The 21,213-nt window shown below is 40.5% G+C and overlaps 1 protein-coding gene across 2 annotated transcripts in view; it reads right to left on the reverse strand.

Moving 5' to 3' along the window:
• Positions 1-3,025: 3,025 nt before the first annotated feature.
• The window catches only part of RPS6KA6 (ribosomal protein S6 kinase A6), a 97,557-nt gene continuing 79,369 nt past the window's right edge, over positions 3,026-21,213 (reverse strand). For both annotated transcript variants that reach the window (XM_090059676.1, XM_090059677.1), the window contains exons 20-22: positions 20,780-20,897; positions 17,678-17,818; positions 3,026-12,442 (exon numbers count right to left, since the gene is read on the reverse strand). In XM_090059676.1, coding sequence (XP_089915802.1) covers positions 12,317-12,442; positions 17,678-17,818; positions 20,780-20,897 — 385 coding nt within the window. In that variant the 3' untranslated portion in view covers positions 3,026-12,316. The remainder of the gene's footprint in view (positions 12,443-17,677; positions 17,819-20,779; positions 20,898-21,213) is intronic.

The following is a 21,213-nucleotide window of genomic DNA, read 5'->3' on the forward strand; positions in this document are numbered from 1 at the left end:
TGAACGACCCTGGACACTGAGGTCCAACAAGTCATGGCAGATGAGCATGGGGTTGAAGACTCAGGTGGAAAACACCAGCTCAGGCAGAGACACGAACCCGTGAGGCGCTTAACACCAATTACTCGACTGAAAGTTGCACGAGAGCGACTGGTCGAGGCCCAGCGGCTACACCAGTAATCCCAGTCTAACCAGTGAAACAAGTCTAACTGGAGACTTCAGTAATTTTTTGTGGCTTGGCTCCCCATTGTGGTTCAGTTGGACAGGGCACTTGATGGTTCGATTCCAGTTCAGATTAAAAAATCGGCAAGGCCAGAGGGGACTGTGCCTTGGGCAACTGGAGCTGGACCCACATGCTGGTGAGTTAGTGGGGCAAGCAGGAGCTCTAATTTTCCACGATGAAAAAGCCAAAATCAAATGCTAAAATATATAGGTATTTAGAAGTTATTTTATTAATGATTGAGGCACTGGTGGCTTCCAAATTGCTTCTTTATAATATATCAATAAAACATTGTGTTCAACTTATACCTATAGATCTATATCTATATAGTGGCCTTTCATTTTAATTGTGGATTTTGGGGTTTTTTCAGAGAATTTGCTATTTTTAAACAGAAAACAAGAATCCCTGTTCATCAGTTAAAAGGGAGACAATTTCTCAAGTAAAAGATGACAGCAGTTGAGTGAAGGCCCTCAATTGTACAAACCCATTTATTTCAATGGGTTGACAAGCTATAATATAATAATAGCAAACTCATTTGACATCAGTTGAACTTCAGTGCTTTACAAGATATCATTATTCTCATTTCAGATGGGGAAACTGAGGCACAAAGGCAAAATTATGTTTTGTTACATGCAGGAAAACACTGGTTAAAACCAAGGATAGAGCCTAGGTTCTATTTTAATGCAGTGCTGTCATCAAGCTTTGCTGCCTCCCATAGTAACTAATTTTGTAACAGAGCTTGTGTACAAGGAAGAATATGGTTCAGTCTCTCAGCTGTGCTGTTTCCAGTGCACACAGGCATAAAATGCAGAAGTCTATTTTGCCACCACATCAAGTTGATAAAGCTGATATGACTGAATATATAGAGAGCAGATCTAAAACCTCCAAACTAAGCCTCACTCTTTTAGGAGTCTTTTTTCAATTCCTGTAAAAAAGATATATATTTGGAAAAAATACCTTTCATAATCTTAAAACACAGAGGTTTAAATTAGGAATGTGTGAAATTTCGCTGGCTGTTTTGTTTACACTTGTTTTGAGGTTGAACGAGCAAAATCAAAACTAAACAAAGGGCGTCAAAACAGCCTCAAAACAAAACTAGGCTAGTCAAAACGTTTCTAAAGTCAAAATGTTTTGACCATAGTGCTGGGGATGGGAAGGCAGCCCAGCTGGGCTGACTTTCCCCAGCCCAATTGTGGGGCTGAGTTCCTTTCTGCAGCCCAATGGTCGGGCGAAACATCAAAACAGTGAGGCTGTTTCAACTCAAAATTAAATTCGATACAAAACATTGTTCCATCCAGACCTCGAAACTGAAGTCAGAATGGAACAGTGCCATTTCGCACAGCCCTAGTTTAAATCAAATATAAGCGAGAGCATTGGGAAAAGGCAAACTAAGCACTGCAAGGCAATAAAGTAGGACAGAATTTATCCAAGTCTCACTGAAGTCCTGTTTTTGCTTTCACATGTTCTATTTCACTGTCATGTCCTTTGCAAAATAGGAGATTCCCTGATGTTTGGGGAGCATGTATGTCTTAAATTCCTGGCCTACACTCTGACACTGTGAAAGCCTCACTGATCTTCTTGTAGATTTGAGCAGTGAACCTCAAAAGAAAAGAACAAGGCAAAGGGATCAGTAACTATGTGTTTAGCATAGATTATTTTATATATAATCTATTTTATATATACTCTATCCTCTTATATGAAGACAATAAGAAGATCATTTCTTTCAACTGGCCATAGAACTACTGCCAGAAGACCAGGTCCTCAGGAAGATTACATGTTCCTTGTCTCTCTGTCTCTGTACATATATAGCCCTGGCAAATATTGAACTCAAATCCAAACAACAGCAGAATGACTGAAGTTTACCAGATTAGAAGGAACAAGTAGATAGGTGGTTTCTGCACCAAAGCAGGCAACAGACCATCAAGGAGGAATTATATTAAGAAGCCAGGTCAAAGGAAACAGATTACTGCCCTGGGAAGATGTTCCAATTAATGCTCTGTAGCTATGCCATGAAATAGCAACAGCCACCTGGGAGAAGCCATTTTAAGCATTTGGAGTTCACATGGTGAAAAATGTTACTTTCGTATTAGTAAATATGTTTTGAAGATCTCTATATGCAAAATTTGGTAACTTTCTTATTTCATTGGGCATTTCATGATTATTCTCAAGCTTTTGCCGATTTCTTCCCCATTTCATGTTATCTGAGCTCTGTGCTTCAACTAGAATCAGAGAATTCTTGTTCACAATGCAAGAAGAAACTTTAAGTATCCAGTTTAACAGACGCATGTTCTATAGACAACTGTCTAAAGAAACACACTGGGACCAGAATCCCAGCTCTTCAGCTCCAAAATTAAGGGGTCCCTAACAACTGGAACCAAACAAGATTTTGCTCAATTTACTTACCCTTTCTGTAGGCCAGTGAGTAGAGAGCAATACTCCACATGTAGAAACAAACTATTTATACAATGAAATCTGGTTTATTAGTCACTGGGATAACCCGTCACTATGATTCCATTAGTTAATGCACTGAATCACCACCAGACTCCTACTAATATGCACACAAAACACTTTGGCTAATTTGTCATCTCCTGAAATGTAGTTATTTCCAAATGTACCAGGATAGCAAATCACAATGAAATTTGCTCGTGATAGTCTGCTTAAAAGATGTCATCCTCCATAGCATCTCGCAAGCTAGTTGGTGCTCACAAGACTTTGTAAATTTTCTCTTCACAGCTTTTCTTGGCTCAAGAAATAGAAAAATCAAGCATTCTAGCCCGATTCTCGCTGCATGCAATAATGCAAAGCAAAAATATTAACTGATTTATTTGACTGTCATGTAATCATTTAATTCTTATATAGCTAACACTTAATTTTTGTATAATAAAACTTCATATGAAATATTTACCTGTAAAACAGTTTCAGATAGCAAGACAGAGAGAATCCAATACGCACTTGGATTTTTGCAATTTTTTTCATTATAAATGTCAAAAATCATTTTTTACTGTTATGCTATGGCATATAAAATACATCTCATGAGAAGTTGAAATGGCAAACTACTGATAATTGCTCATCATTACCAATTCTACTGTAGTGACAAATTGACCACATTAAACAAATGCCACTCTATAAAGTTGCTAGATCACTTAAGGTTGAGAAATGCCCATTAATGAACAGAGACTAGTATCAACACTCTTTCCTATTTATTCATGCCTTCTTTGTCTATGGATGTCAGGGTGATTTTTGCACTCTGAGCACAATTGCTAGTTGAAAAAACACTTATTGCTTCAGCTGAGAGGTAAAGAGTTTCACCTTGAGCTGCTGGAATAAAATGATCCACAACAGCAGACTAACATGACAATAATGTTGTTGATAGCCAAAATTACTAGGGTTGCACCAACAGACATTTTTGGGGCCAATACTGATGCCAACTACTAAGGAGGCATATCGGCCAATACCAATCCAATTTCTGATACCAGCCTGGCAGCTTGGAGAGCTGCATGCAGCTAATAAGTCTGGTGTGGTGGAAGGTAAGGGAGAAGGGATGGGGAAGGGGGGGCAGATCAAGGCCCCCCACAGTGAGGGAGAAGCAGGGCTGGGGGAAGAGCTGCAGCTCGTCCAGGAAGTGTCAGGAGGGCAGCTCCTGCTGCTGGCCACTAGTCCAGGAGACACTGGTCCAGCAGCTCCCACTGCTCTCATCTGGGAGGGCATGCGCCCCCAAATCTGTGTGGGGCAGGGTAGGATGGGCTGGGTTGGGAAGAGCCCCCACAGGCCCGGCCTCAGCCTGCCCTATGCAGATCTGGGGGCACATCCTTCCCCTCCCCAGTGTCTTCCCAGATGAGCAGCCGGAGCCATGGCAGGAGCCGCCAGATGAGCAGAGTGCAGTAGTGGGAGCCGCCCCCTCCCAAACAAGCTGTGGCTCCATCCAATTCCCGCCCTGGCTGGGCAGGGCTTGCCCCAGTCCCACTCCTCCCTCACTGCGGGGGCCTTGATCTGTCCACCCCAACGCTCCTTCCCTCCCCCTATACCAGACTTACCAGCTGCATACAACTCTCCAAGCTGCTGGGCTGTGCTCCTTGCTGCCTGCATGCTGCGTTGCAGATGTGCACACACATGGGCATTTATCGGCCAAATTATCAGCCACATCAGGCTGATTTCCAAAACAATCCGTTTTCTTTATATTGGTGCCAATCCGATTGACTGATGCATCAGTGTACCTCTAGAAGTTAGATAATTATATATACAAAATGTGTTAGGATGGCATCATGCAAGAACTGGCAAATTTCTTTGGGTACCTTTACACATGCTGGACACATTGGAGCAGACTCTATTAACCGAGTTGGCTGAAGCATACTAATTAAACGCGCCCCAGCAGCCTCTGGGTCACATCTATTCAACATCCCCATGTTTCAAAATGCTGGCAGGGGCGCTTGAACTAAAGCTCATCGAACAACCTTTAATTCAAGCACCCTCTGTGCCAGCTTGACATGCAGGACTCTGAATACCCATGATGCTGCAAGTGCTTTAATTAGTGGCTAACGGAGCTGCTCTAATTAAAGTGCCCTCACTTCCACCCCAGAGCACATGTACAGACGGCATGAGAATGCACCAGTGCACTTCAGTTTCAAACTTCCTCAGTGTATGCACCATCTCTTCCACCATCTCCAAGTTAGCCTGCAGTTGCACAATTAAACACTGCTATTTTACATTACTTTCATTTTGGTAATTCTTTTTCCTGTTCCTCTAACAGTCTTTCAATTCTCTTAATTATAAGCAAGTACACCTTCAGCACAAGTATCTAACCAGCATCAGGAAAAGAAGTCAGAGCAAATGTTGTTTTTAAGCCAGTCTTCATTTTCAAGTCAATATGTTGGAAAGGCTTTCAACATTAAGTCTTCTAAAGAATTTATATCTGGGTAGGACATGATCTACTTTGAATGGCATCTCTACCACCAGTAGGGCTATCTACCAGTATTTCCCAACAGTAAGTTATTAAATTTAATGACTCTTAAATTACGATTTTTGTCAAAACTTAAATATACAAAAATGGAAAGAATCTCTACTTCTTTCCCCATATTACTGGTTACACTCAAGTCAACGTTAAAAGCAGCATTTCACAATCCACATAATTTATAATTTAAAAAGCAGATGATCTTTATAAAAACAAGCACTCTCAACATGAACACCACCTAGTTCTTTTACAGAAGTAAACCTGCAGAATACTACTGTACTTAGCTTCAACATGGGCATATGATCAACAATGCACTACTATCAACTAGTCGGGTATATTCCTATTTTATGGCATGAAATGTTATTTTTTCACTGTGGTATTTAGGATCACCTGGATTATATCCATATTTTATCTTCAATAATGGCTCTCACATATAGGCCAAGAAAAATCTGCAGAATTGCAGTATGTTGTTACTTAACATTTAAAATTAGTCAGAGGCATAGTTTGCAATTGGAGCTTTTAGGCCCCTACTTGGCCTCAAACCTTAATGTACATTTAACTTTCAGCGCTGTAATGGGTCCTCTAGTTTCAATGCGGTTTCAAAAGCTAAGCATGTGCATGACTGGTTTTTGAGAGCAAAATATTACCTTGAGGGTATAAACATCTGCCAGAACCATACAAACTTTAAGTATCTGTGAAATATGCAAGATAAAATATGTTAACCCCTTTTCCTCCACACAATGCTGTGTACTTAAATTGTGGCTCATGCAAGTTAACTGAAAGCCATTTCTGAGGCAAGCCTCTCAGGCTGTGTTCTTGCTAGCCACCTACTGGCAGAGGGAAAGCAATTTAGCTTAGAAGGGAAATATTTGTGTGTAAATGGACATGCTGTGTGCCCTGTGTTTTGATCCAGGTTAAAACTCGGGACAATCAGGATGGCCTCAAATGAGATGTCTGTTTACATCCTGAATCTAGGAACAACCTTGAATCTTATAGTCAGAAAGTGATAGAATAGTCATAGCTATCAACACCACCCCCCTCCAAATTAAGTGGTTAAACTTCCAATCATAAACTTACTTTTCAGTCATACTTATGTACGCATTTTTAAAGTGCATAATACGTACATGTTAATGGAGACTATGTTTTAACTATAGAAACACACCTGCCTCATGCCTGAAATATTAGCAAGGATTGCTAAAGACAGTAATCAGTACTGTGAATTTCAATGTTGTTTGCATGTTTTACTTTTTTAATAAAATTTTAAAATGGGGCTGAAAATTTCTGAACCATAAAATGATCAAATTTGGTCAACTGCAAGTATTAAGAATGTGCAACCTTTTATTCTAGTACCCAAGGAACCACCAGCTATTTAAAACTGCACCTTTAAAATTATTCACAAAGTTTAACAAAAATAAATACAATTTCTATGTTTCTTTGGCATGTTGTAATTCAAGGCGTCAGTACTTTTCAGCAGCATACTGCAACGTAAAAAACATACTTTATAATGCACTACTGGATTCAGCCTTACAAGGATTATGTAGTACAATGCAAACTTTAATGTCAATATATACAGAGCTTTAAAGAAAACATCTTTTAAAAAATTAAATGAAATAAATACAATATGATACAAAATCCACAATATGTTTAGAGAAGGAAGTGATAGTTACAATATCTGATAAGGGGGACCGTTTGAATAGGTTAATCTTTGAAGTACCGCAGATAACATGTAATTAAATTGCACTGTTTTCAATTAATGCCCTTTCATATATTGAGTTTTATGGCCAGTCACATACCAGAACAATTTTAGCTCTAATTAAAAACATCAGTGCATTGATGCAAAAGTGCTTGGGAAAATAATGACAACGCAATATCATTACAAATGTTGCTCATATGCCTAATGCATCACACAAAATAGTAATGCTGTGCCCTGCAAAGGAGATGCCACCTTTTTTCAGTACCCTAACAAAAAAGCCAGAACTAAAATCACTTATTACTTTAAATGGCAACTGAAAGACTGTTTCTGAAATACATTATAAGGAAGTATATAGGCCAATTAAACTTTAAAGATCCACTGCATGCCACTTTCAAAATAGGTTTTTTCCATGAGACTTTCCTTGTATATAAGACATGCTCCATAATAAAGCAAGGATCTGTATTAAACTTATCTAATTAAAAAACAACAACATAGCAGTATGTTGCTATTAAGCTTTTAGTTATTTAGCAGCTTCTCATTGTTAAGTTTGTCACTTCAATATTTTTCTATTCACAAGGAAATATGCAGACTTATCACCAAAGAAATACTGCAGCTTGGGAACAGCTATTTTTAAAGGGAAACATGAAGACATTCAGGATTCAGAATGTGCTTACTTGAATGCACTTACTTGAAGGGTGGCACATAAAATAGTACAGTGTCTGTGACATTTATACAAACAGATGAAACATTCAGCAACATGTGTATGAATGAGCTTATAAATGATTATGTGCCAATTGTTAAGTCAAATATATTTATAGTTAAGTCAAATATACAGACTTTCCTGTGCAATGTGGCGGAGGTTTCAAAAACCCCCGCCACATTCCAAATTAAGCAGTGCGGTGAACGCCTGCATGTGCGATTGCAGTGCTACAGACCCATCTTGTGGCACTGCAAAACTGCACATGCATGCTCATGGGGATGTATCCCTATGGGGCTCCATAAAACCTACCTCCCCAACATTAGCAAAGAAGTTGAACCAAACCTAGTGAACTTAAAAAAACAAATACCCTCCCCCACAAATGAGAAGTTTTTATCTTTAAACATAAAAGTAGTTCTTTCAATACTACTGTAGCACTGAAAGAAAAAAGTGCTACAACAGTGTACAAAACCCCATTCACTTAGCTCTTTTAGGCTTAAGTTGGCTGAGTCAAGAAATCTGGATAATCACTGCAGTTTTGGGTAGTTTATACACAAATGAGTCTCAATCCTTGCAGCCTCCCCAAGCTCATAATGTTACCTTTTGTTGGGGGGAAGGGAGTAAAATAATAGGTGGTATAGAAAAGCGTTATGACACTTATGAACATAACGTATAATGAATGGTTTCTACTGTTTGTTAAAGTACATCTTATAACTTGGCAGAAGCACAGGTTAGTTTTAACTATTGTGTGGTCCAATTAATCTTTTTTGTCTCTATAGTATACTGTGAATATATAAATTCATGTTTTAAAAAAAAATATTAAAATGGCCAGAAAAAGGACATTTGAGCTTTATAATGGAATTTGAGCATTTACAACTGACTCGTGGGGGTTTTCATATTTATATTTGGGGATAGTTATGCTGTCTGGAGTTGTTGAATTGTCCAGCAGTGCAACCACCATGGGGACAGCATCTGTAGACCACATCAGTTTTTCAGTGTGGCCAAAGGACCGAACTCCTTTTGAGCAAAAGGAAAAATTTGCAAGAGGCTAAAAACTGTGTGTTGAATACAATTAGAAGACAACAAACAAACAAAGGCTTATGATAATCTCTCCATGGATACTTTTGGTTCTCCAGCAAAAGCTGCTGGTGGTGCCAGAGCACAACTTCTGAGTAATGGGGCCAGCAAAGTTCTGCACTGTAGAATTTATATTTTGCAAACAGTACACCTGAGTAAACAATCTGACAGTACACAGAATAAGGAAAGTCTTATGAGTTTGCTCTTGCACCAGTTAAATCCAATGGGTGCCTATTTTAGTGGTAGCAGAATCAAGCCTAGGTAGATTAGTTTTGCAAACAAGGGCAGAGATTGCAATTGGTGCTGCTGAAATATTACTTACTTGCACCTATTTTGCTGGAAATGAAAGTGAGTTACTACAATGATGGGTCATTTTAAGCAGGATGGCAGTGTAGTTTGCACTCCTATTTTTAAAGGGACTTGAGTATGAAAATAAAAATTCACGCTGTAGCTAATTTATAAGCTTGTACCACAATAAAATGGTAACAAATGAAACAATCTTTGATTGTTTGAAAGCCATTTGTAAGGGATGCAGATTCTGTTAATTTCCAATGAGATAGCCCTTGGCAAGTGCAGACTCAAATCATTCTGTCTTCATTTTCAAACTTTTTTCACAAATTACTAATAAGAAGTTCATTTTACATTTACCTTAGAGTTTCACAACTACTGAGTTGTACTAAGGTGGCATTTTCCTTTATAAGAAATTTCAATTCAATCCTCAAAAGAAAACTAATAAATGAGGTGGTCATCAAGTACTACAGCAAAACTGACATGATGAAATTGTAGTCTATAGATCAGATTTGATTTTGCTTACATTGGTTACAAATAAGCATGCCTTTTCCCTCTAAACTAAAGATGAAAATAGGCACATGACATGTTTGTGACAAATACAACAAAGGTGTTGTCTATGTACTTTCTTTGTGAAAAGACTAGCTTCGCAGTATTGCAGTCAGCAAAACCATATTTTTTGCCTCTGGACTGCCACCTGTGTAAGAGTTTAACAACATTTTACACACTGGCAGGACTGAGATTACAGAAGATGCTCTAAATGCTGTATTAAATAATCAGCATAATTAGCTTATTTGCACATTTTTCCTCTTTTATTCCCCTTGCCCCCCACATCCTGCACACTGAGAAAATCCCCAAAACACACTATTTATCCTGGACTGCTTATCACTGATTTTGTGCAAAATGCTTGTAAGGTGCTTACAACAGTGCTTCTGAGCAAGTTAAATGAAGATAGCAGTGTAAACACAGCTAAATCACTCAGGAACAAAGCCATTAAAGACCAGCTGCTTCCTTATGGGGTGAAGGAGATGGGGTGGGGAAAACAATTTTGAAGATAATTCAGCTCAGCATTTTAGACATTTACCTTTCCTCCTTTTATTATTAGCCTTGTAATCTGCATTATGTCTGGATCTTTGTGTTTTTTTTCCCCCAATGTGCACTTTGTTTCCCATTCAGTCTAACCTTTTGGTAACCTTGATTTCAGAGCAGTCATTTGTAGTATGACAAATAAAATTACAATATTACATTGCAAAATAAACAGAAGTGAGTGCTTACTTGTAGGAATGGGTCTAAATAGTAACAAAACAAACAAAATAAGTAGCAGAATTGTTTCTAAATAATATACTTTCCATGTGGCAGCTGCATTCTTTGATATCTTTCAAGCATTCAAACAAGCACCTCAAAACAGGCACAATTGGGCCATAATTTTTCCCAAACCCTATTACACTCAAGAAAATGTAGTACTGGGCATGATTTGCATGATACAATGCACATATTTTCCATGTGTATCAAATTTTAAACCTACATATATCCCAACCTAAAACACTTGTTTAGCAAAACAATTTCCACCTCCCCCACTGCAATAAATAGAAAGCAGCAGTACATCTACAGTACTCCCAATGCCATCAAGTGCTTCACAGATATTAAAAAAAAATCAAAATGAAAACAAATCAGTGAATATTCTCCACATTTTAGGTTCTCAGTAGCTTCTACTATAGTTAGTATTTATCCCAGAATCCTCCAAAAGGCTTAATTTTACTGTTTAAATATGCAAAGTCCCCTGTCTTTTCCTTAGGATTAGCATCTTATGACTTGCTTAAAGCATTATCTGGAATCAGAAATTCATTGAGGGCAGACCAGTTTGCACAAGACTTGACTTTAGTCAGTCTGAAGTGTTCAAATCTAACAATATTTTACTGGTATATTTTTCTAATATTTAAGGTATTTAATCATCCTATTACCTATTAGAATGGTTGTGTATTATGGTCTAAAATGTATGAAATGTTTTATTTCTATGAACTGCACTATTTTTCACTTTACTTATAGATGCAATTCAAAACGCTGGTTTTGATTTAGAAAACTCTAAAATGATATTGGCCCTGGCCTGGTTGCAGACTAACTATCCCCTTGTGATCTACCATAGCAGTTAAGGTCAGACTGGCAGCAGGATGCTTTCACCAATAGGTCCAAAGTTACATAACCTACTCCCCATTTTTAGTTAAATGAAGTCCCATATCTAACAATTACCTGGGCTCATCACAAGGCTTATTTCCCCAGTTTCCCTGGTGGTTAGACAAGTTGAAGAATTTTGCATTCGTCTTTTGTAATATTTGTACACACCCCCAGAGATTCAAATATAAGCAATTTTACATAATGTTAAATAAATAAAAATAATAAAAAACCATATGCCAAGTATGCTACAATAAAGTGTCAGTTTACCTTACAATCCAGGACAAGTTAAAATTGGATATACTGCTATCCAATAGAAAAGACAGCTAAAGAAACAGCAATATGGTCCCTGTGCAGGACAGGCAACACAGAGTATATTGGTTTATCTGGAGATATAACATCCTATCCAAAGTAGTACCAATACCATTTAGGCTCTTGTTTTTCAATGTTATCACTTTTCACAGCTCAGTGCAGAACAATTAAATTCTATATGGTGAAAACAGATGCATTTCTCTAAGCTTATAATTATTTGTGAAAAGGTACAAAGTGACAATAGAAACACCTGTTCCCGTCTGTGAGATCACTTGCTTATCATTGCTTGCTGTGGTCTACAAGTGACTGTTCTAACACAAGCACAGGCCTAAGATGCATGTCACTTTTTAAATATTTGTATGTAACACTTTTCAATTCTTGTCACCAGAGAAGTGGAGAGCTCCTAAACTAGCACGAATCCATTTTGCCCTGGAACAATGCACCTGTTAGTCTTGCCTTACAATCGATGAGCTAAACAGAGTCCCTTCGTAAGTGCCCAATTACAAAGAAATTTGAGAACCAACAGATATCTTACAAAAGGGCCTGATGCTGACACTTACGTACAACTTGGTTACTGGCAATGGTCCCCTAAACCATTTGTTTATGAACCCAGGGAAACTATACAGAATGTAAAGTAATATTTCCAACAAATCTTAAAAGACAATGTACAAAAGTTTCTTATGGTTTGTGTAACATACCCAGACATTCAACTTAAATAAACATGGACACTGCTTGTAAAACACAGTATGAATCCCCCTGAACCTGTGGATTTTTTTTTAAAAAAGGACTTTTATAGAATTCAAGTAGTTTAGCAGGAAACCATATATTATATGCCTTTTGATCACAGGTCAGGCAAAACAGAGCCACTTGTTGGTTTTTCCCTTGCTCCAGTTTGGCTAAGGTGCCCCAGTGGATCTATAAGTCTGTTGATGTTAGCTTTTTCATGCTCCGTCGTTGAGCTAAACTTGAAGCTGCGACAGGCTCTAAGACTGGCTGAAATGTCTTGTGATTCAGTGCAGAATATGTGGCAGCCATGGCCCCCTAGAAAACAATGAAACAACAAAAGTTCACTCTTATGTAGAAACTACTGAATATTAAATATAAGGTTTTTATAAAACGGTGGAAATGCCGCAGAAATAGAACTTCTTTTTATAAGTTTTTTTTTGGTGTTTTTTTTTTTCCTGGTGAAGGAATAATTAACGTTTAATATCTGAGGTGCGGTGGTGGCTGCTGGCACACAAGCCCCTGGGGCAGGTAGCTGTTGGGTTCTGGACTGCCAGCGCCTCCAACCAGCCCAGGCAGCCACAGGCATGATGGACTCATCCTGAGCAGCTAGTCTGCTGCCAAAGGAGCCGCCCGCAGCTGCAGCGGCATTGCCTCTGCACCATTGTCTGGCCAGGTGCCTCCTGTGCGCACTAGCCCGGGCTGTCATGGAACCACAGCCAGCTAGGAAGGGCCCTGCCACCGCGGCCCAGCCCCACTATCCACCTGCCTCGGCCCAGGGCTGAGGGGGCTGGCTGTGGGTGCTGCTGATGGCTGGTGTGGAAGGGCGGCCTGGGCCAGGCCAGAAGGCAGGGCCCTTCCCAGCCCAGGCTGGGTGCAGGGAGCTGGGAGTAATCCGGGTGCACAGCTCCTGCAGCCCCAGCCAGCTGGGAAGGCCCCTGCCCCTGTGGCCCAGCCCAAGCTGGCCCCTCCATGCCCTCTCAGCACTTCCCATGGGCCAGCCCAGCTCAGCACCCCCAGCCCTGGACAAGGTGGGCAAATGGCAGGGCCATGCCAGCCACTATCTAGCAATGGCCCTGCCACTATAGCAGCAGGGTGGGATGACCTCAACAGGGGCTGCTCTGCCCTGGGCAGGCAGATGCCAGCTGCGGTCCTCTTGGAAGAGAGGGGAAATAAACCTCCTGAATGCCCCCTTTGCCTTAGAGGGCTGTGCCCAGCTGGCATCAGATCATGCTCCCCCTACCCCAGCTGTGGTTCCAGAGCAGAGAGGCGGGGCCAGCCCTGACCTCTGGAGCAGACAGCACAGCCCAGTCCAGGGCTGAAAGCATGCAGGGATGCTGGGGGACTCCGATTTAACTCAAACCAGGAAGAGGTCTGGGAGAGAAATTCCCTAAACTGGTTTGACCCAAATCAGTTAAATCTGATACTGCATTTAACCAGGTTTATTTTAAACCAGTTTCGGCCATTTTGAAAACTGGTTTATGTGCACTGAACTAATGTTGTTACAGGTTTAAATCAGTTACTGATGACTTAAACTGTGTAACTTCTGTCCCTAGCCTACAGGTATTTATTTTTGAACTTTGGTCTTTGGGTTGAAATCATTTGGCAAAAAAGAATGGCTTGCTACCAACTTGCAGGGATGAAATTTCTCTGCTGGTGCAGCTCACCATAGCTTTAATAATATACATCAGTAGAGAATTAAGCTGAAAAACTGCAATTTTGTAAGGAAATGCTTTCATGCCTAAAATAAAGTCAATGGCATGTACAGAGCACTAAAGGCATGTACAGAGCACTAAAGAGACTAAGCAATTGTGTCCTAATTTTCTGTATTTTACTATTTCTTTATTACTTACTACCGGACCATGTTTATTTAAATATACATATTATAAAGCACAATACAAGAAATATCTTGAAAGCATGATATAAAAATGGAGTTGATTCTATAATAATGACTGGAGACCTGTCAAAACCTTAAGAAAACTATAACATATAAGTATTCACTTGTAAGTAAAAGTAAGTATATGGCCCATACTACATGAGTATTTGAGAAAAGTATCAAACTTTTCTCTTTCAGTTTATAGAAAGGAGGAAAGGGTCAATTAGTTTATCAACAGTTTGTTTGCTTGTTTATGAACGAATGAATGAATGGCTGCACTGCATAAAGAAACAGTGAGATTAAGTCTAAGAAATGCTTCTATAGTTAGCTCTGGAAGTGGCTGGTTCTACAGCTTCGTTCCCACTCCTGTGAAAGTTTTGATCTCACAAACTAAACTCTATTTGGCAAGGAGCCAGTATAAAGCAGAAAACAGCTTGACGCTTTTGTAGAAAATCATAAAGTATCTTGGTACTTGTTAGTTTTGACTTAATGTTTATCCTTAACCTAATGAATTCATAATCAAGTATGGAAATACAAATTTATCTGATCTACTCTATTTACCTGAATCCAAACAACTTTTAATTTAAAATGACCTTCCAATAATTGGATTCTAACCCATGGAATATTTAGACACGTTATAATTTTCCATGTACAGAATCTAATTATTGGAAGGTAGTCTTAAATTCATATCCCCTCCCTCTTTTGGCTGCAGTGAGGAAACCAATGGCAGGGACGCAGGTTTTGCATGGGGGCAGGTGGCAGGGGGCGGTCAAGTGGCCTGTCCGCTGCCCTCCCTGCAGCCCGTTTCACCTGTCACTTGTCAGGGATGCTGGTGGCAGGGGGAACATTTTGCCCCTGCCGCTAGCCACCCCCAGGTGGCTTCCCCTCCAACTGCCGATCATGCTTAGTTGTGGCTCCAACTCCAGCTCTGGCCTGGCGCACTGAGCACATGGTGCCTCTGACACCCATCACGCCAGGCAGCAGCAGTTACAACAACTCTGACACCAGCCACAAAGCCAGAGCCCTACTGCTGCCTGGCTTGCTCAGGGCTAGAGCCACTATGTGCTCCATGCCCCAGGCCAGAGCCAAAACTGCTACTGACACTAAGTGGCAGAGCAAGGGGGCAGCCGGCACAGGGGCAGCTGGAAGGGTCAGGTCAGAGCTGCAGCAAAGCTGTGTCTGCCCCCTCACCTCGTACTCAAATTTAAGGCAATGGACTTGTCCTCCCTTATGCTGAATAGGGAGCCTTGGATTGTGGGCTCAGCTGCTCGATGGTTCAGTGGGTGGGAAACTGGCTACAGGGTAGGACCCAGAGAATTCTCATGAATGGATCTGTGTCGTCCTGGCGTGAAGTGGCCAGTGGTGTCCCTCAGGGGTCTGTGCTTGGACCAGTGCTTTTCAACATCTTTATCAATAATCTGGATGAAAAGCCGAGTGATTTGGATGAAAAGCCGAGTGAAAAAAAAGTGAAAAAGCTCACTGGCCAAGGTGGTGGACAACACCAAGTTATGGGGCACTGTGGTCACATCAGAAGATAGGCTGCAGATCCAGGTGGACCTGGACAGGCTCCAGAGTTGGGTGGACCAGAAGCAGATGAAGTTTAACACTTCCAAGTGTAAGGTCTGGGGACAGAGAACCCTCAACATACATACAGGCTCGGCGGTGAGAGCCTGACTTGCACCACGGCCGAAAGGGACCTAGGGGTAATAACTGACTATCATATGAATATGAGCCGGCAGTGTGAGGCAGTGGCCAGCAAGGCAAACAACACACTGGCATGCTTTGACTGATGCATCTTGTGTAGAACTAAGGAAGTGATACTCCCTCTGTACTCAGCACTGGTGAGACCACAGTTGGAGTGCTGAGTCCAGTTTTGGATACCACATTTCAATAGGGATGTGGAAAAACTTGAAGGGTCCAGAAAAGAGCTACCTCTATGTTCAGGGACTTGCAAGGCAAGCCATATGAGGGAAGGCTGAGGGACTTGGGCCTCTTTACCCCAAAGAGAAGGTTGATAGCAGTTTACCATTATATCAGAGGAGTGCATCAGGAGCTCAGTGAACAACTGTTCACTAGGGCACCCCCAGGGAAGACCAGGACCAATTGACAAACTCCTGGAAGGCCACTTCAGGCTTAATACCAGGAAAACCTCCTTCTGTTAGGGTGTCCAGACTGTGGAATAAGTTCCTTCCAGAGGTGGTACAGTCACCTACCCTGGAGGTTTTCAAGAGGAGACTAGACAGTCACCTCCTTGGGGTCACCTAACCCCAGCTGTCTTCCTGCCTACAGCAGGGGGCTGGACCCAATGATCTGCAAGGTCCCTTCCAACCCCTAACAATCTATGAATCTAGGATTAAATACATATGTATAATAGGATGTGACAATCCTAGTACCTGAAAACACAACAACTCTGAATTTAAGACAACCCTCCATGATTAGATTCTATACATGGACAATTTATAAAATTTGTGTAATTTTCCATGTATACATCCTAATTACTAAAGAGTCGTCTTAAATTTGTTGTCCACCCCCACTGCAGCAGGAAAGCAGTGGCAGGGGGGCAGGCAGTAGGAGGGTGGTAGGGTTGTCTGCCGCTCTGCCCCCCTGCTTACCCTTGCCTCAGCAGGCTCTAGCCCTGCTCCAATCTGGGGCACTGCTCTAACCCAGTAGCAGCATGGCACTCCAGGCCTGACTAATGCCTGGCTAGTGCTGCCACTGTTACCAATCCAGGTTAGGGCTGGAGAAAGCGCATGCTGTGTGATCCAGGATGGAGCAGGGTTAGACAGAGCAAGGGTAAGTGGTGGGCAGGGAGAGGAAGGGGGCAGGGAAAGGGGAGGAAACAGAGGGCAGAGGGGAACAGACTGCAGTTACAATTGTGATTCTGCAAGTGGAACCAGACCTAGAGCCGTAACAGCTGCCTGTCCCCACCACTGTGGAGACGGGGCTGGAGCCAGAGCCACAGCAGCTGCTTGTTCCCCACCACCTCATACTCAAATCCAAGACAAGGGGCTTTTTCCCTCTGTGTTATCAGGGGGAGGGCCTCTTGGATTTGAGTAAATATGGTAAATCCAAATCACAGAGGAGAGCATTTGGTAGCCATGGCTGGCTATTCTGTCATTTAATATCAAGAGCCAACATAATGGCCAATAGGAATGTTATAGAAGGTAACGCATGAGAAGAATTTGAGAGTGCAGCCACTCTCTCTCTCACCTCAAAAATACTTCTTATAAAACCCCAGTCTTAGAGAACAGGGGTAAAAGGGATTTCTGTGGATGAGGAATCATGCCATGGAACAACTGGGCATGTATCTATCTACTGCTTGTATCTACTGCTATTTCCATATGCATGCCCTTTCTTCCTCTGTACTACTAAAGCTGTCAGACTATTAGCTGTTAATCCTCTGATACTACAGCATCAATGTAAAGTATAACCTGAAGTGAAGTATATATTGGAGAAATAGACAAACACCTTTGCACAAAAGTCCTTACCTATATTTCAATGCTAAAACTATTTGCGATAAAAGAAGTCCAAAATCCATTTTCAACTTCAGGAGAATTAAAGAACAATATTATATTCGCTTGAATTGGGAATTTAGACAAACAAAATACTGGAAGCTGAACAAGACTGTATCCCCCCCACTTATTACAAAAACTGATATGAAAAGCTTTTTGCTTTACCTTCACTAGATGTGGTGCATCTTGTCTGTTTAGTTGATAATGTGGCAGCTGATCCCTACAGGCTATCCATGAGTGTTTTAATACTTGCTCTGCTGTGTAGCGTTGATGTGGATCTACATGAAGCATATGGGATAGCAAGTCCTAGATTAAAGTTACAAAAATACAAACACGGTTATATCCAAAAAAAAAAATATAATACATTAAAGTCTAAATTATGATAAACACTAAAAGAAAAAAAAGTTGCACTGACAGTCTAAAAGGCTGCAACACAAGGAAATCAGCAACTGAAAGTGGAGCAGTTGGTAGCTTGACAGTACAGAGATCCAAAAACAATGTGCTGTGCTATGTAGGCTTTCAGAAAGGAATTCACAAGGCAAACCTTTACGCTAAAGAGTCTTATAATTGTTTGTTTTATACACATGCTTTATATACAATTTACAATTGGTGCAACAGATAAAGAAAAGGGTGGCAGGGCGTAGCTGCCTGCCCCTTCCATCTGCCTCCTTAACTGCCTGTTTTGTACTGCCACCCCCACTGTTTTCTCTGATGCAGTGGTGTCGGGGGTAATTTTAAGATGACCCTCCAAAAAAAATTAGTCTATACATGGAAAGTTATAATAAATGTATACATTTTCTATGTATAGAATCTTATTGGAGAGTTGTCTTGGATTCTGGTAAATACATTAAGTGGATTTATATTCATATCCTTTGATATCCATAAAACTGTTATGCCTACATATAGCTTACTTTTCCTGGATAAGCTAATGGGAAGGACACCTCAGGCCATGACAAATACCTACATGGGGGGAGGGGGGTAAAAGGGAGGAGGATTTCTGATCAGAAAAAAACACTTTTTGAATGCAGCAGGCTAAACCAGAATATAATCCTCAGGCTAGAAGTTAAAGCTAGAAAAAACTGATATTGAATTTTAAAATGTTGTTATGATAATTAGCTATTGGAATAAATTGCCAAGAGATGCAGATAATTCTTCATTATTTGGAGTCTCTTAGACATTCATTTCTTAAATATCGCTCTAAAGATGTGCCACAAGCTAGGCACCAATTCAGGGATTTGGAACAAAATACTACAGCTGATTTAAATCAGGCAGTCAGATTAGAGGATCAATAATGCGCTCTTTTGACTTTTAAAAATCTATTAACCTGTTACTGTGTCAGGTTAAAAAACATCTATTGCATTAGTACCACCACACATTATTGAATTCAGATGTTTTAAAATGGTCTAATTTTTACTATTTATGTCTGTTACTCTGCAATTCATCTAGCAGTATATGAACACAGAACTTAGTTTCGCTCATTGATTTTCATGTACTAGCATAATGTTACAACACTGGATTTGCAAACACATTACAAGTTGAAATACTCAGATGTTAAGTAGGTGGCAGTCATCTGTTTCCCCCACAACTTCTTAGTTTGAGTCACATTTCTTAACATTATGGTTTTTGTTTTGCTTTGATTTTATAACGCTCCATGCCAGATAATTAAGCTAAATACATTTCCCTGTTTCTCTTCAACCCTCATATCAGTCAGTATTCTTTAAAACCTTTGCTTCTATTTTTTTCTAGTTAAATCCAGCAGTAAATTAAGCCCTATATAATCATAACATTTAAATTAAATGCAAGCTGTCAAACAAAAATTATGTGCATTACTTATGCTATTTCTTTTTGGAAATATGGAACAACCTCCCTCAGCATTTTTCTGAAAAAAATTCTTCTTGGCTCTTCCATTTAGTATGATCAGACCTTGTCTCCCTATTTTTTTCAATAAAGTCTTCAAATAATCTTTAGAGGGACTCTTGACGGTTCAAGACTGAAACCAGAACTACAGTTTTTATGTTCATTAGCTGAAGGATCAGGAATGGTTAGTTTTAGACTATCTTAAAGTCGCTTAGATTTCTGTGCTCAATGTTTCCTTTAGATATGCTGGACATATACTCAAAAGCATATATAAATAACTTTTAAAAATACATTTCCCTGTAAACTTCTCTTGATTCTTCCTAGTTTACTGACTACATCATCTTGTGAAATCACAAATACCATGGACTGTATAGAGAAGTCTATTACTCTGTGCTGCTATATTCTAGAATATAAATCACCAAACTAGAAGATGACAGCTTTTACAGTTGTGGGGTAAATCACTTTAATAAAACAACACTTATTCTGTGCTGACTGCCCTCGATTAGCCTAGCTAGTGAAATCAAGTGCAACTATCCAAGCTTCAGTTTTTGATTGTGCGGTTCATTTCTATGCCAAAACTTTGGGGGGCAATACAATGATTAAGTGTGCACTGGGAGCCTGATGTCCATAAAAGAATGGTGCTCATAAGTAGGACAGCCGTACGTCCAGGTCCGACACTCCAGGATTCCACAGCCCGGTCCTGTCCGGTTGGCCACGCCTCCTGGGCCCAAGTCTGGCAGGGAGATGGAGTGGTGTAGTGTGCCAGGCAAGCACCACTGCTCTTGTGCTGGAGCAAGGACGTGCCATATGTAGGTGTGGTGGTGCCTGCTCCAGGCCGCTTGCCTTCCTCCCTGCCAGGCTCTGGCCTGGGACTTTTGACCAAACCACCTGGGACAGGGCTAAGGAATCACGGGTATGGTCACACTGCTTATAAGGGAAGTAAAAAGCATGCCTCTGGAGGCTCAGCTCCCTCCCCCTCCCTCCCATGAAGACTGCATAATTTCATAATTAGTTTTCATCTCATTTCAACTGAGGGCTATGGGAAATGTAACTCAGGTTTTATCTATAAAATGACATCACCATTCTTGTTTTCCAAAGAAACTAATCTTCCAGCAGGAGAAATATTTTACACTACAGATCGATCCATTTAAATTACTCTTGCAAGTATCACTTGAAGTGTTAAATATGTGCATTCTGAGACACTATAAAACATTCTGCCTTTATTAAACATAGCCCTTGATTTAGTCGTAACATGAGAAAGCATCAAATATACCATATGTTCCACACTTAAGAACAACTTCAATCAGTTGCATTAACATGTGCATTTTTGAGTTATACTAGTCAATTATTAGTTTAACTTGTTTGCCCGCATTCTTGAGAACACCAAAAAATATAAAAACATGTATATACCTTTGCTGCGTCTGAAACAGTGTCCCAGTTTCCTCCACTTAAGGAAAATTTTCCACTGCCTATCCGGACCAGGATTTCCTCAGGAGTATCATTGGGACCATTTGCGAAAGGAGTATAGCTATTAAAAAAGCAACAGCAAAGAAGGATTGTATACATATGCAATTATTCAAATATATTTATGACATAAGTAAACCAATTAACAGTGGGATAAAGTGAAAAATAAGCCATAAAGTTATTACGCAAGATATGTAATAACTTCATGGATGATTCCTATCAGATCTTTGATTGAAAATGTGGCCAATGCTTCCAGCCTCCAGAGCACACCGGTGCCCTTCAAGACTCCTGTGTGCTCCAGAGGCTGGGAGTGGTGGTCAATTGACTGGGGCCTCCCAGCCACAGGAGCATATGGAGCCCTTGTCTCTGATTCACTTCCC

The sequence above is a fragment of the Crocodylus siamensis genome, chromosome 8 (assembly GCF_052110815.1).
Source record: "Crocodylus siamensis isolate JL-2025a chromosome 8, ASM5211081v1, whole genome shotgun sequence".
Taxonomy (NCBI): Eukaryota; Metazoa; Chordata; order Crocodylia; family Crocodylidae; genus Crocodylus; species Crocodylus siamensis.